Genomic DNA, 16,113 nt, shown 5'->3' with positions numbered 1-16,113 from the left:
CGATCATTCACTGAGTATGGTCAATGAAAGTGAAATTTCATATAAAAATGCTCCATAACTTCAGTCTCTTAATACAGATAAAAAGTCACCAGAAAGCAGGATTTTCCGTTTCATTTTCAAATTGTTCTAGGGGTATAGGACCTCCAAACCCCCTGATTGCAAGAGGCGGACATCCCCTCCCGCACCTACCCCCTTTGCCACTTCGTTGCTCAATAACAATCGTTGATGGGAAAATTTGCACCCACCCTTTTCAAAACACTGGCTACGGGCATGAACTTATAAGAGAAACTATTATGGCAAAAAAATATCATGGTCAAAAGCTAAATTTCAGAACAAGTCCATAGCAGGCAATATGCGTCCTACATAATGGGTTTACATTCACATTTGACGTTACAAACATTTGTGACTAATGTATGAGCATTGAGTGTAAAATGTGAACAACATATGTGTATTTAAGTAAATGTATGTATACATTCTTCTTCCGATACTGAACTCCTTCTAAATAGAAGATTTTGTGCTGGCAACTATTGGTTAAGGGGTGAAATTGTGCAAAGGTGCTCAGTTGGGTGTTAGTTTAAAATTATTTACATTGTATGTGTTTACAGGTGGATAAGGGGGGACAATGACGGCCACCGGACTAAAGGTTTTGAAAACTGCTTCATGTATGTGAAGACGTAGTGAATTCCGTTGTATTAATGATCTTGGGTAGAATGAGAATTTATAAAAGTGTTTTGAGGTGTGTATGTCTTTCAGCATACATGCCATAAGCCTAAGATAAGGTACATGTATATATGGATTTTGTAAATTCCGGGACATTTGACAGATTTCCGGGACAGCGGGACAAGTTCTTCATTTCCGGGACTGTCCCGGACAATTCGGGACGTATGGCATGTATGCTTTAGCTTAAGCAATTGTTACTGAGTCTGGATCCGCGGTCGACAGGAACAAGGAGATACTCTGGTGGCAACTATACTGTCTGACATTTATTTGTTTAATCAGAACCATATTAAGGCACTCCCATGTACACGTTTTTAATTTCGCGATAAAAAAATCCCAGTTTAAGGAACTTCGAAGACACGGACATTAATGATATCCGCCTCGATATAAAATGCCGTGTTGACAATGCCCGTTTTGTCCGGGTAGTTTTGTCCTCAGCACTGCTCACGTGATTTGGGAGGATTCAAAATGGCGACTGACAGCTCTGGCTGGCAGTTCGACAAATTTGAAGACGGTTCTCTAAGTAAGTAAAAGCCAGACACATTTGATAACCTGGCAAAAATAAACCATATTATCAAGCTGTTTATTAAACGTATACATATTACTTTTCAGTTCAAGATAAAATAACGTTCATATAAAACATCGACCAAGTTGAGGATTTTTCGGACAGCCATATGAGAAATAGTCATTCGATCTTACGTTACCGAAGTTAAAAAAACAACAACTCAACATTTTATAGTTCAACACCCCTTCTTTATGCAGTGTTCTAATCTAGTATGCAGGAGTACCACATTTTATTTAAGCAATATATTAAAAAGTCTAGGTACCTGTTGTGTAGTTGCAATAATTTAACTCTCAGCTTTATAACCCAATTGTTAGCTGAGAGTTGCAATGCGCCGGCTCTTGCCCATGGGTGCAAAATTTAATCAATAATGCAAGGGTTAAGGAACACTGAAACTGCAAGATCTTATCAAAGTTAACCTGTCTAAACCACAAACTCATACGAATGGTACCATTAAAACAATAAATAGCTGCTTTTTATTGACTTAGTTTTGCTTTCGTACGCTGTATCCGCCATATTGGAAAATTGACCCAATATTGGTTTGGTAGCAGTACACCAATATTTTTCACGTCGGGTTATGTGTTGGAGCCTACAAAGTCGATAACGATGTGATATTCGATACAAAAAACACTGTTTCAAATTTAAACATATCAGCGAGAAAAGTGTGTTGAAACATCGTCATGTTCTTATAGGGTGCATGCAAAGGATAACATCCGAAGGTTGCCAATATGGTGAATTTAAAATGTTTGTGAAGTTTATTCATTGTTTTCCTCAATTTGTCTCGAACAACATAAAATTATGTTAAGTGAAGAGCACGGATTTTCTGCGCTGAACTGCACCCATGTTTATGAAGGGGTGCATTTGGACTGACAGAGCCACCATAGCAAAAATAATCAAAGGCTCTGGCAGTCCGTTTATATGGACTTCCTGTTGTGGTGAACTCCTAGTTTGTTTTTTTGTTCTCACACGTTAATTATGTTCTCAAATATGATAATTCTTTGGGCACTTTATGACAGATGTTATTACAAAAAAATACATGCTGCTTGTATATAACACAATAAAAAAGAATGGAGTGCTGCAAATTAAACTTACAGAAAAGTATTTGTATGCATTTCAGGCTTCCTGAAAAGGCTGGACTGCCTGTCTTGTCCGGCAAAATTCTTTATGGTCTGGTGAAGTTTCTTATATTGCCGGTCCTTGTGACAGGCCAAGACAATTATGACTAAATACCAAAATGTCTAATACTTGTCAAAAAATCACCCCATTAAAATCACTCTTTTCGTGAATTTCGAGCGATTTTGTCATTTAGAACACTAACGCGTCACTAGTTCTAAAGTGTGCTCTCACTTTGTCATTTTATGAAAACGTCAATTTCATTGGTCCAACATATTATCATCTATCTAATCACAAAGGTTGTAACAAAAGACTACACATGAAAAAGGTACAGATGCCCCATGCATATCGTCAGCTTCTGTGGTCATCGAATCAGATAGTGAATCGGAACCAAATATTGTCGAGTCTGTGCCTGAGAATGCAAGCATGCAGCAGTCTCATTTTACCATGGACAATGACATTGCAAAACTGTGTGATTAAGACTCTGATTGTGATTCTGATGATGGTCTTGACTTTCAGGATGAAGAAAGCAACACCAATTGTGTTATGTTATTTTGTTTTGATTCTGACTAGAATTTAAAGATGTTGTCCATCATACACTGTAATCACTAGAACACGCAAGGGTTATGTTTTACTTTATTGAGTGTACTTATACACAGGCTGCACATTGCAATAAATATGAGTTTACTTAATTCTTCAGTTATAAACTCACACTGTTCGATCAGGTGAATTTTTGTCTGGACAGGCTAACTTTTCCATCAGCCTGTCCGGTTGACAGGCACTTTTTGGGACTTCAGGAAGCCTGGCATTTTTGCAGGTACTTTGTTCAATCATTACATGTGTATCAGCAGACAACCAAAATATTGGTTTTGCTAACAGATAATAATATGAAATCACTAATTCGTTTATTCATTGTCTGTTCTATCGAAACATAAGGACAACATTAGCACAATATATTTTTAATTTAGTTATATTTAGGAAATATTTACATTGACTATAAAGTGTATACTATTTGCCACATAATTTTTTTGAGGAAAATGTACGAGGGTCATCAGATTGGGAATGTTATGATGAAATACTTTTTTTTTGAGAAATATGATTACATGTTTATAATCTACATACATGTATCATAAAATGTAAATTAAATACTTTGACACTTTATGCCAAATTAGATTGTGTTAAAACTTGGTTCAATGAAAATAGCTGTAAATATGAAAACAAAATCATATTACTTGGTAAATATTTGTCCAAATTTTTTTTTTAGGAGATCAGTCTATCATACAATTATAAACCTTTTGAGCAGGGGAATTGAAATGAATTTCAACCCTAAATTAGCCCTTTACAAAATCAAAACATACGCACATTGTATATTCAAAACTGAAACTGATTCCATTCACCAAAAGATGGGCATGTGAGATATAATTGTAAACACAACATTTACTAAAATACCCGGTAAGGAGAAAATTATTTGTTGATCAAAAGTAAGCACAGTAATCATTTTGAACCACTGAACGCACACGTTCAAATGATAATTGCGCTTTTTCAATATTATTTGAAAACAAAACTATTCTGGTTAGTAGATGGTATATACTTGAGTGACCTTTAAGAAAAGAAGAGGATCATTGTAATTTGTTCATTATCTCAAGATTGACATTTAAACATGCTCCTTGTTTTATAGTTCTATCATTTAAATGTTCTTCACAAATATGAATAGCGCACTGGGAAAACAAGGCTTAATACAGTTGTGTAAAAAATCATCCCAGAATAGCCACAAAGGCTAATCAGGAACAGCAATTTCTGCCTATATTGTATTTTTTGTTTATAAATACTTTTTTTAAACGAAAAAATCCATAAAAAGCAGAAAGTATTGTTCTTGATTATCCTGTGCGAACTGCTAAGGCTGATTTAGGAGGACACTTGACACACGTGCATTATGTGCCTGGTTTCCTCAGAGGGTACTAGTTCATATAAACTTGAATGTTTCAAGAACGTATTTTGATTTTTTCAGAGATTGTTGGAGAGCTGCAGTTAAAGAAGTATGGGGAGTTTATGAAAGAATATGGTGCCCAGTTGAAGGACATTGAAGATGCACTGGGAGAATCTGTCAATGATTCGTGGGACATGACACTTGATCCCATATCCCTTGAGGTTCAGTCTTTATTCTTAAAACCGCTGTCCACAGAAAATAATTTTATGCATGCTAAGATAGCATTTTTTTTACCAGGTTTTCCGAAGGAAAAAACTGGTTATTAAATTGGGGAATGTTGGCGGGCGAGCCGGCGGAACAAGCTTGTCCGGGCCATTACTTTGTCGTTCATTGTGAGATTTAAAAATCATTTGACACATTTATTCACCATCATTAGACGGTGTGTCGCGCGAAAGAATTATGTCGATATCTCCAAGGTCAAGGTCACACTTTGAGTTCAAAGATAAAAAATGGCCATAAATGAGCTTGTCCGGACCATTACTATGTCATTCATTGTGTGATTTTAAAATCATTTGGCACATTTGTTCACCATCATTGGACAGTGTGTCACACATAAGAATTATGTCAATATCTCCAAGGTCAAGGTTGCCACGCTTAAAAATAGATTTATTTTGAAACAAAGTGGGTTAATTTTAAACAATCAGTTCAGTTTGACTTGTCTCCCTTTATCAGCCTTTTTTTCAAATTAAAAACCTAGTTTTGTGACAATTTTGTTCCTTGTCTTATGAAAGAAAACTACTTTATTTTTGTGAAAACATTTTTTTTAAATAAATGCATTCAATTATGTTGTGTTTTTTTTCAAAAGCATGTAGTGCGAAATAAAATATATACTATATATATATATGCTTCAGCATCATTTTAATCTGGAGACATTTTAAGCTATTGCTTGGATAGAAACGGTGCAATTGATATATTCATGAAATTTTCATTATTCTCCCAATCAGAATGCGCTTTTAGCTCACCTAAGCATAATTTGAGCACGAAGAGCTCTTTTGATAACAATATATCAGACGTCTGTCTGTGTTTGAGGGTGTCCATGCATGCACTTTTCTTAAAACAACAGCTCCATCTGAAACACTGGGAAAAATCAAACACAACTTCACAAGAATATTCCTTTAGAGGTTATTGATAAAAAAATTGTTCAAATAATGACCTTTTGTTTAAAAATTAGGTCATGGATTTGGAAAAGGCTTTTAAAACCCCGGAGGTTTAATATTTTGTATGTATCATCATGTAATGGTTCTCTATAGACTTTGTTCAAATTATGCTCCTGGGGTCAAAACTAGCAAAAAGCCACCTGAGGCTGAAGGTCACCTGTTTTACATGGACTTATTGAAAGAAAACATCGTATTGTCTGAAAATGTATTGTCTGAAAATGCAAAGCCCTGTTCTTTCATATTTGGTATGTAGCATCATCCGTAGGTCTTTTAGAAAGTTTGTTCTAATTGTGCACCTTAGGTCAAAGGTAGGTCTTTTAGAAAATTTGTTTGAACTGTGCACCTTGGGTCAAAAGTGGCCATGCCGACAAGTCTTTATAGTCTTCTTGTGTGAATCCAAAAGTCCATATGCCAGAGGCCCTCTATTAAGTTTGTTCAAATTATGCAGAAGGGTTAAAGGGTGATTTGAAATCAGGGGTCTCAAGGTTTATATATTTTTGTATAAAGGGAAATTCTGCACACAAAAATAATTATAACTTATAAAGCGAAAATCTTCTTGTCTGAAATCACAAAGCCCATGGCTCGCATGTTAAGTATGAAGGATCATCTAGAGGTCCTGTACTAGGTTTATTCGAATTTGGGTATTGGGGTCAAAAGTGACCTTGCTCTAGAAGTCATCATTTTTTGATTGACCTATAAAAGGAAAATCTTCTTGTCTGAAAGTGCAAAGCAAATGGTTTTTATGTTTGGTATGCAAAATAATCCGGAAGTCCTTTACAAAGTTGGCTCAAATCATGCCCCTTGGGTCAAAATTTACCTTACACCATGGATGAAATTTGGAGTATACACCATAAACAAAATAATTTCTAATGTTCTTCTCTAAAAGGACACAGCACATATATAATGTGTGGTATGTAATATTGTTAAGTGTTCCTTTACTAAGTTTGTTTCAATAATGCCTCTAGATTCCAATCAGCCACTCCAAGGTTGTGGTGTGAAATAGTTAACCCTTTGCATGCTGGGAAATTTGTCATCGGCTTCAATGTCGTCTGCTGGATTTCTAAAATTTGCATTTTCTTCGATTTTTTTCAAAGAATACTATAAGAAAAGCAAACAGTTTGGCTCAAAGCTTTGAAATTGGGTATTGGGATTCAGTGATGCCTTTTGTCCGATGCCTTTTGTCCGTCTGGGCGTTATTGTGCATCAATTCTGCATCATTTTATTCAAACGATATCTACTCTATTTCACTTGACAAAAATGAAGGAAACTTAAACAGAAAGGTTTCTTGGGTGACCATCTTTTAAATTATTTTTTCAAATCTGTTTGGTCTGCTGCATTTGAAGGTCACCAGAGCAAAATAAAAGATTAAAAAAAAATCATTTTTTCTTGGATATGGCAAGAGATTAATATATTTGGTTTGTAACATCATATATTGGTCCTCTTCATAGTTTGTTAAGTTATAGTGTAAAATTTGGCCATGTCCCAGGAATAACTTAGATGATTTACATAGATTTGTTATAGCACAATAACTTCACTAATATGACAAGGTGTAAAATCATGTATAAGTCCTCTACTATGTTTAAATTATTCCCTGTAGTCAAAATAAGCCCCAAACAATTAGTCTTGAGTAGTATACCACTTAGCTACACTTTGTTAGATGAGTCTTGAGTAGTATACCACTTAGCTTCACTTTGTTAGGTGAGTCTTGAGTAGTATACCACTTAGCTACACTTTGTTAGGTGAGTCTTGAGTAGTATACCACTTAGCTACACTTTGTTAGGTGAGTCTTGAGTAGTATACCACTTAGCTACACTTTGTTAGATGAGTCTTGAGTAGTATACCACTGAGCTACACTTTGTTAGATGATTCTTGAGTAGTATACCACTTAGCTACACTTTGTTAGGTGAGTCTTGAGTAGTAAACCACTTAGCTACACTTTGTTAAATGAGTCTTGAGTAGTATACCACGTAGCTACACTTTGTTAGATGAGTCTTGAGTAGTATACCACTTAGCTACACTTTGTTAGATGAGTCTTGAGTAGTATACCACTTAGCTATACTTTGTTAGGTGAGTCTTGAGTAGTATACCACTTAGCTACACTTTGTTAGGTGAGTCTTGAGTAGTATACCACTTAGCTACACCTTGTTAGGTGAGTCTTTAGTATTATACCACTTAGCTACACTTTGTTAGGTGAGTCTTGAGCTGTATACCACTAAGCTACACTTTATTAGGTGAGTCTTGAGTAGTAAACCACTTAGCTACACTTTGTTAGATGAGTCTTGAGTAGTATACCACTTAGCTACACTTTGTTAGATGAGTCTTGAGTAGTATACCACTTAGCTACACTTTGTTAGATGAGTCTTGAGTAGTATACCACTTAGCTACACTTTGTTAGATGAGACTTGAGTAGTATACCACTTAGCTACACTTTGTTAGATCTGTCTTGAGTAGTATACCACTTAGGTACACTTTGTTAGGTGAGTCTTGAGTAGTATACCACTTAGCTACACTTTGTGAGTCTTTAGTATTATACCACTTAGCTACACTTTGTTAGGTGAGTCTTGAGTAGTATGCCACTAAGCTACACTTTGTTAGGTGAGTCTTAAGTAGTATACCACTTAGCTACACTTTGTTAGATGAGTCTTGAGTAGTATACCACTTAGCTACACTTTGTTAGGTGAGTCTTGAGTAGTATACCACTTAGCTACACTTTGTTAGATGAGTCTTGAGTAGTATACCACATAGCTACACTTTGTTAGATGAGACTTGAGTAGTATACCACTTAGCTACACTTTGTTAGATGAGTCTTGAGTAGTATACCACTTAGCTACACTTTGTTAGATGAGTCTTGAGTAGTATACCACTAAGCTACACTTTGTTAGAGGAGTCTTGAGTAGTATACCACTGAGCTACACTTTGTTAGATGAGCCTTGAGTAGTATACCACTTAGCTACACTTTGTTAGGTGAGCATTCACGAATTCTCATGTCCTCTTGTTTTAATTTTTGGTCAATCAGATTTTTAAAAAATGTTTGTCGACTGGGGATTAAAAGTGACCTATCGAAGGAACAACCTTTGAATATTAATATACTCACACTGTATTTAAATTGTAAAATATATAATGCGTCTTACAGATGATATGAAGTTGTGTGTATCAATCTGTATTTTTTAAATGAACAATTTTATATGACTGATTACTATATTATATGTAAGTTTTTAACTAAATTACACACAATCATACTTACAGTTCCTACCCTATGAGCAGACCACATTGCTGCAACTGATCAAAACTGACAACAAGGTCTTGAATAAGATCATGACAGTGCTGGCGGCCCTATGTTGTGAGATGTGCGCCCTGAAGCATGAGGCTGAGACAAAGTTCTACAACGCCTTGATGTTCTATGGGGAGGGGGAGCCGGAGGAAGGGCTGCAGGAGGGAGATGCACAGATCCAGATTGGAAGAATGATACCTTTTTTACAGGTATTGTCTGAGTGCTTTCTACTGGTCATGGTCTAATATAGGTTGCTTTAAAAAAAATGCTGGTTGCTTTAGTAGAATGTGTGTAGTCTTAATACCATGGCAAGTAGTTAGCAAAATGTTCATAATATAAAATGTTGAAAATCTGTGAGCAATTTAGTAAGGTGCCCCAAATATGCACATTTTCCTTCCAGGAACTTTCATGCTACGTGTCCAGATGCAATGAAGTTGTGAAAAATGTAGTCCAACAAATGTCAAGCCTGCACAGTACAGCCAGGTAATTGAAATACAGTCAGAACTTGTAATTTCACTTATATAGCTTTTATTTTTATGTTCAATTTATTTTCATTTTGGATATGTGATGATGTCTGGTTATTCTTTGTGATAACTTTAAACAATCATCAAATGTTGACACCCATTTTGGACATGCATAATTGACCAGTCGCCAACTCCGCCCACATATAGTCGATCAGCCAATCAGATATCAATTTTTCACACACCCCTCAGCAACGCTTATCTGGCCGCCATTTTGTCCGACAAACAAAGCGCGTTGTACGTATGGAATGGACGTAATTTTTAAGAGTTTACACAGATTTTATATCAAATGCATGATCATTACTGTTCGATCATTTTTCAAAATTGTAGGTGCGTTACATACTTTATAAAAGGTTATTATTTTATCTTTATTTCTTGAACATATGAACGAGTAATGAGAAAACAAACACAATAAATAGTTTAACCACACCAGGTGTGTGTTCTCTAAAACGTGTTATACCGTTTGATGCACAATATTATTAAGCAGTTTGGGCAACATAATATAATTGCCACACGTGCTTATTAATCTCAGCGTAATTGTTGATGATTAATAAATAACAGTATGTTGCGTGGATCTCAGAATGAAGGAACATTAAGGCATTGTTAGGTACTGTACACAAGAAAAGAAAACTATTTAATTACTTAAATGATTTCCAATTATATATTTATTTTCTGGGGATCATAAACAAGGGAAATCATTATAAATTGTTAACTTAAATATTGTTTTAACTAAAGTAAACAACAAAAAGGTGATTTCAACGCGGCTTAGCCAGCTTAAAGCGACTTCTTCAAGTGTAAAATATACGCCTTATAATACAACAACAACATTTCTAATACAACATATATTGATACGGGGAGAAATGTAAAAATTGCAATTAAAATATAAGGGCCATCTTGTTATAAGTAAGCAAATGCATAATATGCTAAATGTATTCAGTTCGAATGTTCGTAAACAGCACCGTAATACCAACATTTCATTTTTTGATAGTGAAATGTAACAGGTTCGCATTAAACATATATGAAATAAAATGCATATTAGACTATCTGTTAATGAAACCACGAAATTAAAACTAAGGCCTGTATTAAATTATGGTTACAATCAAAATTTAATTTATATCTAAATAAAAAAATCAGTGTCTTTTTAAAAATAACACAATAAAACAAAGATCTAAACATTTTTAATAAACAAAAAACCCATCATGATATGGATATGTCATTTGCATTTAATAAAAATATTTTCAAAATTATATATGAATAGCCACCGGGTTCACTGTCAGACGGTTGAATACAAGTTAAAAATCAATATGAAATAAATGCTCATTTTTACAACGGATTTTTCATCAACTCCCTATATAATATGTATAAGAAACGTTTCTGATAGTCAGTCTGCCGTTAACTCATTTATTTTGATTACGCCATTTCTCTCTAAAGTTTTTATGATTGTATTAACGTTTTACAAAGCAGTTTAGTTTAGTGTGCGGCTTTAATAATTTATATTATAGAAAAGAGCATAATACATCATTACAAATATAGAATTTCCCTCACGTAATCCGCTATAATTGCGATCTGCTTGTCGGAGTTTTCTAATCACTAGACCACGTGACTATGTGGGCGGAGCGATCGATAATTTGGCGACTGGTCAATTATTAGTTAAAGTGCCTAACATGCTTTTATTGAATTAACAAGCTTGTATTAGAAAGTTTTCAGGTATGAATATTGGTGCAGATAATGCATTTCAGCACATTGTGTAAAAAATATATCAAAAGACAAAGACTGGAGTTTGGTCGCAAAAAAAGTGGGAATTGGAAAAAGTGGAGTTCAAATTAAACATAAAAAAGTCTAATTTAATGAAAAAGGACTTTTGGAACTGCAAAATTACTTAATGATAATGAGGAATTCTGATAAATAGTGTTTGAAATAATGATTAACAAATGTATAATAATGTGTAAAGAACTGCATTATCTATGTTAAAAATAATCACTATTGCATTATTACTGAAGTTTTAAATAAATACCACTATTTCTTATTAAATTTTCTAGGTACTGAAACTTGAATTACAATGCTATAAGGTTACATTTTATTTACGCTTATATGTATCATGAATATTGCTTGGCCAAGTGTGAGGTTGAGCGCTCTAAAACCGGTTTAAACCCCCAGTGCCTTGCATGGACCGTTCCGAGGCGGTGATCCCAGCTTTATTCTCCTATGTGTGTATGCTGTATGGTATTGTTCCGTACTGTTTTGGCAATTGGTCACTTGCCATATATAAAGGACCACAAACTTGTGTATAATAAGAATGCAATACTGCTGCCGTGCTGGAGCAGCTGGAGTTTCACTTCTTTACATTGAGATAAAACAAACAATAATTGTGCAATAAGTACTTGACCTCTATATAGTTTGTCAACTGAACAATGTTTTACATATATGCCACAGTTGTTCAATATTTTTTTGCTTTTTAGAGCTGGACAGAAACTGATTGATGTATCTGATGTTCATTTTCAAGTAAGTTCATGAATTAATTAACCCTTTGCATGCTGGGAAATTTGTCGTCTGCTAAAATGTCGTCTGCTGAATTTCTAAAATTAGCATTTTCTTCGATTTTTTTTTCAAAGAATACTATCAGAATAGCAAACAGTTTGGATCCAGATGAGACGCCACGTTCTGTGGCGTCTCATCTGGATCCAAACTGTTTGCAAAGGCCTTCAAAATTCGGTTCCCGCACTGAAAGAGTTAACAAGTTTTTAGCTCGCTTTATTTTGACAAAGAGTAATTCTGAACACATTCATATTCAGATCTTGTTATGATGAAGTGATCAGGACTGAAAACAAATGCTCTGAGTGTGGGGAGTCTCCCAAATGATGCCAATTCACATACAGATAAAGAAAACAAATATTCAAAAAATCTTGAAATGATAATTAAGATTACTTTTAAGTACATCTTTATAACAGTTTTTTTGTTTATAACGGTTCTTTTTAAAAAAAAAAAACAATATTTGTAAAATAAAGGTATTTTACAGTTTTAAATCATGTTGCCGTTTCTCTTAACATTTTAATGTTCTATAGGCGTTGTTTGAACACCTTGGTGACTTTCTTGGTATGCTGACACTCAAATGTTTTATAGGCGGTGATTGAACACCTAAGTGACTTGCTTGGTATGCTGACATTCAAATGTACTATAGGCAGTATTTGAACACCTGAGTGACTTGCTTGGTATGCTGACATTCAAATGTACTATAGGTGGTGTTTGAACACCTGAGTGACTTGCTTTGTATGCTCACATTCAAATGTTCTATAGGCAGTATTTGAACACCTGAGTGACTTGCTTGGTATGCTGACATTCAAATGTACTATATGCGGTGTTTGAACACCTGAGTGACTTGCTTGGAATGCTGACATTCAAATGTTCTATAGGCGGTGTTTGAACCCCTGAGTGACTTGCTTGGTATGCTGACATTCAAATGTACTATAGGCGGTGTTAGAATACCTGAGTGACTTGCTTGGAATGCTGACAATCAAATGTTCTACAGGTGGTGTTTGAACACCTGAGTGACTTGCTTGGTATGCTGACATTCAAATATTCTGTACATTGTGTTTGAACACCTGAGTGACTTGCTTGGTATGCTGACATTCAAATGTACTATAGGTGGTGTTTGAACACCTGAGTGACTTACTTGGTATGCTGACATTCAAATGTTCTATGGGCAGCGTTTGAACACCTGAGTGAATTGCTTGGTATGCTGACATTCAAATGTTCTATAGGCAGTGTTTGAACACCTTTGTGACTTGCTTGGTATACTGACACTCAGATGTTCTACAGGCGGTGTTTGAACACCTTGGTATCTTGCTTGGTATACTGACACTCAAATGTTCTATAGACAGTGTTTGAACACCTTGGTGACTTGCTTGGTATACTGACACTCAGATGTTCTACAGGCGTTGTTTGAACACCTTGGTGACTTGCTTGGTATACTGACACTCAAATGTTCTATAGGCGGTGTTTGAACACCTTGGTGACTTGCTTGGTAAACTGACACTCAAATGTTTTATAGGTTGTGTTTGAACACCTGAGTAACTTTCTTGGTATGCTGACATTCAAATGTCCTTTAGGCAGTGTTTGAACACCTTGGTGACTTGCTGGGTGTGCTGATAACTTTAGATGAGCTGATAGCATCTCATACCACCCTGCTGGACCACTGGACCCTCTACAAACGGTTTGTTGCATTTTGTAGTGTATTTTCTGTAACAACTTCTTTCTGTCACAGCACGTATATTAAAATGAGAAACCTTTTTTTAGCTCACCTGATTGCTCAGGTCTTTGTCCGTCCGTCCGTTAACATTTGCTCGTAAACACTCTAGAGGCCACATGTTTTTCCCATCTTCATGAAACTTGGTCAGAAGCTTTGTCCCAATGAAATCTCGGCCGAGTTCGAAACTGGCTTGTGCCTGGTCAAAAACTAGGTCACTAGGTCAAAAAAAAGAAAAACCTTGTAAACAATGTAGAAGTCACATTTCATGCCCAATCTTCATGTAACTTTGTCAAAATGTTTGTCTTAATGATATCTTGGTTGAGTATAAAAGTGGTTCCGATCCGTTGAAAAACATGACCGCCAATGGGTGGAGCTGTTTTCCTTATTTGGCAATAGAGAAATCTTGTAAACACTCAAGAAGTCACAATTTTTGCTCAATCATCATGAAAGTTGATCAAAACATTGTTTCAATTGATGTCTCGGACAAGTTCGAAAATGGTCGAGATCGGTGTAAAAACATGGCCACCAGTAGGCAGGGCATTTTTCTCTATATGTATATAGTGGCAGTTTTCCCTATTTGGCTATAGAGAAACCTTGTAAACACTCTAGAAGTCACAATTTTTGCCCAATCATCATGAAAGTTGGTCAAAACATTGGTTTTATTGATATCTCGGACGAGTTTGAAAATGGTCGGGATCGGTGAAAAAACATGGCCGCCAGTGGAGGGGGGGGGCATTTTTCTCTATTTTCATGAAATTTGCTTAGAACATTTGTTTCCTTGATACAAGAGTTGAGTTTAAAATTGGTTCCGGTCAGTTGAATCATATGGCTGCTGGGAGGGGGGGCAGTTTTCTCATTATGCCCCCCCCCCCCTATTTCAAAGAAGAGGGGGTATATTGTTTTGCTCATGTCGGTCCGTCCGTCCACCAGATGGTTTCCAGATGATAACACAAGAGCCCTTATGCCAAGGATCATGAAACTTCATAGGTACATTGATCATGACTCGCAAATGACCCCTATTGATTTTTAGGTCAAGATCATGATAACCCGAAATAGTAAAATGGTTTCCGGATGATAACTCAAGAACACTTATGCCTAGGATCATGAAACTTCATAGATATATTGATCATGACTTGCAGATGACCCCTATTGATTTTCAGGTCACTAGGTCAACGGTCAAGGTCACAATGACCCGAAATAGTAAAATGGTTTCCGGATGATAACTCAAGAATGCTTAGGCCTAGGATCATGAAACTTCATAGATACATTGATCATGACTCGTAGATGACCCCTATTGATTTTCTGGTCACTAGGTTAAAGGTCAAGGTCACAGTGACCCGAAATAGTAAAATGGTTTCCAGATGAAAACTCAAGAACGCTTATGCCTAGGATCATGAAACTTCATAGGTACATTGATCAGGACTCGAAGATGACCCCTATTGATTTTCAGGTCACTATGTCAAAGATCAAGGTCACGATGACCTGAATAAGTAAAATGGTCTCTGGATAATAACTCAAGAACGCTTATGCCTAGGATCATGAAAGTTCATAGGTATATTGATCATGACTGGCAGATGACCCCCTATAGATTATCAGGTCACTAGGTCAAAGTTCAAGGTCACAGTGCCAAAAAACGTATTCACACTATGGCTGTCAAGGTCACGGTGTCCCAACTTAGAAAAATGGTTTCCAGATGATAACTCAAGAATGCTTACGCCTAGGATCATGAAAGTTCATAGGTACTTTGATCATGACTCGCAGATGCAATAATGATGAAACTTGACCAGGATGTTTGTCTGGACAATATCTAGGTCAAGTTTGACATTTGGTAAAGATTGAATGAACGGACTCCTCAGGTGAGCGAACTAGGGCCATCTTGGCCCTCTTGTTTAATTAATATGAAACTTAAACAAACAATCTTATCTAACCAAGAGAGTGTCAGTTATTTAAAAAATAGACAGTTGTTTGATTTTGTTGTTGTAGTACGTCCTGCAAGTGTCAAGCAGAATTATTTATCTCAATGTGTTTTATAGCAAAATAGTACCATAATATTCATATGAAGACAATAAATTGCCTCTTGTTTCAGCATGCTGAAGTCAGTGAGGCATGATCCTACCAAGTTTGGTACAACAGAGGACAAGTTACGGCCCTTTGAGAAACTGATGATGTCCCTTGAAGGACAGCTATTGGAGAAGATGATTTTTCAGGTAAAAACATTTATTTCTTTGTTAATTGACTCACAACAACATTTAGTTTTGATGAGTAGGCATTAGAGGGACACTATAAAAGCTTTTGGTATTATTTGACAAATGTCATTAAAATAATTTATCTTGGGCTAAAACCTGGGACCTCATGAAGCAAAATTGTTTATCCTACCTTATCACCATGCAGGCTTTTTATTTAAAAACAATGCTTGATTATTTTTTCCAATTAAGAGCAATGATTATCAAAAAATGAACCAATATTTTTCACATTTTGTTTCAGTCAGGACTGTTATATTTTTTGTTTGATATAATCCAAACATCCATTTGTGAATATA

General features: G+C 35.7%; 1 protein-coding gene across 2 annotated transcripts in view; it reads left to right on the top strand.

The window, feature by feature from the left end:
- The first annotated feature begins 1,156 nt into the window (after nt 1-1,156).
- LOC127865660 (WASH complex subunit 4-like) overlaps nt 1,157-16,113 on the top strand; it is a 57,228-nt gene continuing 42,271 nt past the window's right edge. For both annotated transcript variants that reach the window (XM_052405572.1, XM_052405573.1), the window contains exons 1-7: nt 1,157-1,240; nt 4,401-4,540; nt 8,783-9,016; nt 9,208-9,290; nt 11,788-11,830; nt 13,435-13,538; nt 15,661-15,781. In XM_052405572.1, coding sequence (XP_052261532.1) covers nt 1,186-1,240; nt 4,401-4,540; nt 8,783-9,016; nt 9,208-9,290; nt 11,788-11,830; nt 13,435-13,538; nt 15,661-15,781 — 780 coding nt within the window. In that variant the 5' untranslated portion in view covers nt 1,157-1,185. The remainder of the gene's footprint in view (nt 1,241-4,400; nt 4,541-8,782; nt 9,017-9,207; nt 9,291-11,787; nt 11,831-13,434; nt 13,539-15,660; nt 15,782-16,113) is intronic.

Source organism: Dreissena polymorpha, chromosome 2 (genome assembly GCF_020536995.1).
Source record: "Dreissena polymorpha isolate Duluth1 chromosome 2, UMN_Dpol_1.0, whole genome shotgun sequence".
Lineage (NCBI taxonomy): Eukaryota > Metazoa > Mollusca > Bivalvia > Myida > Dreissenidae > Dreissena > Dreissena polymorpha.
Note: the sequence above shows the minus strand (reverse complement) of the source record. Positions and strands in the feature narration are given on the sequence as shown.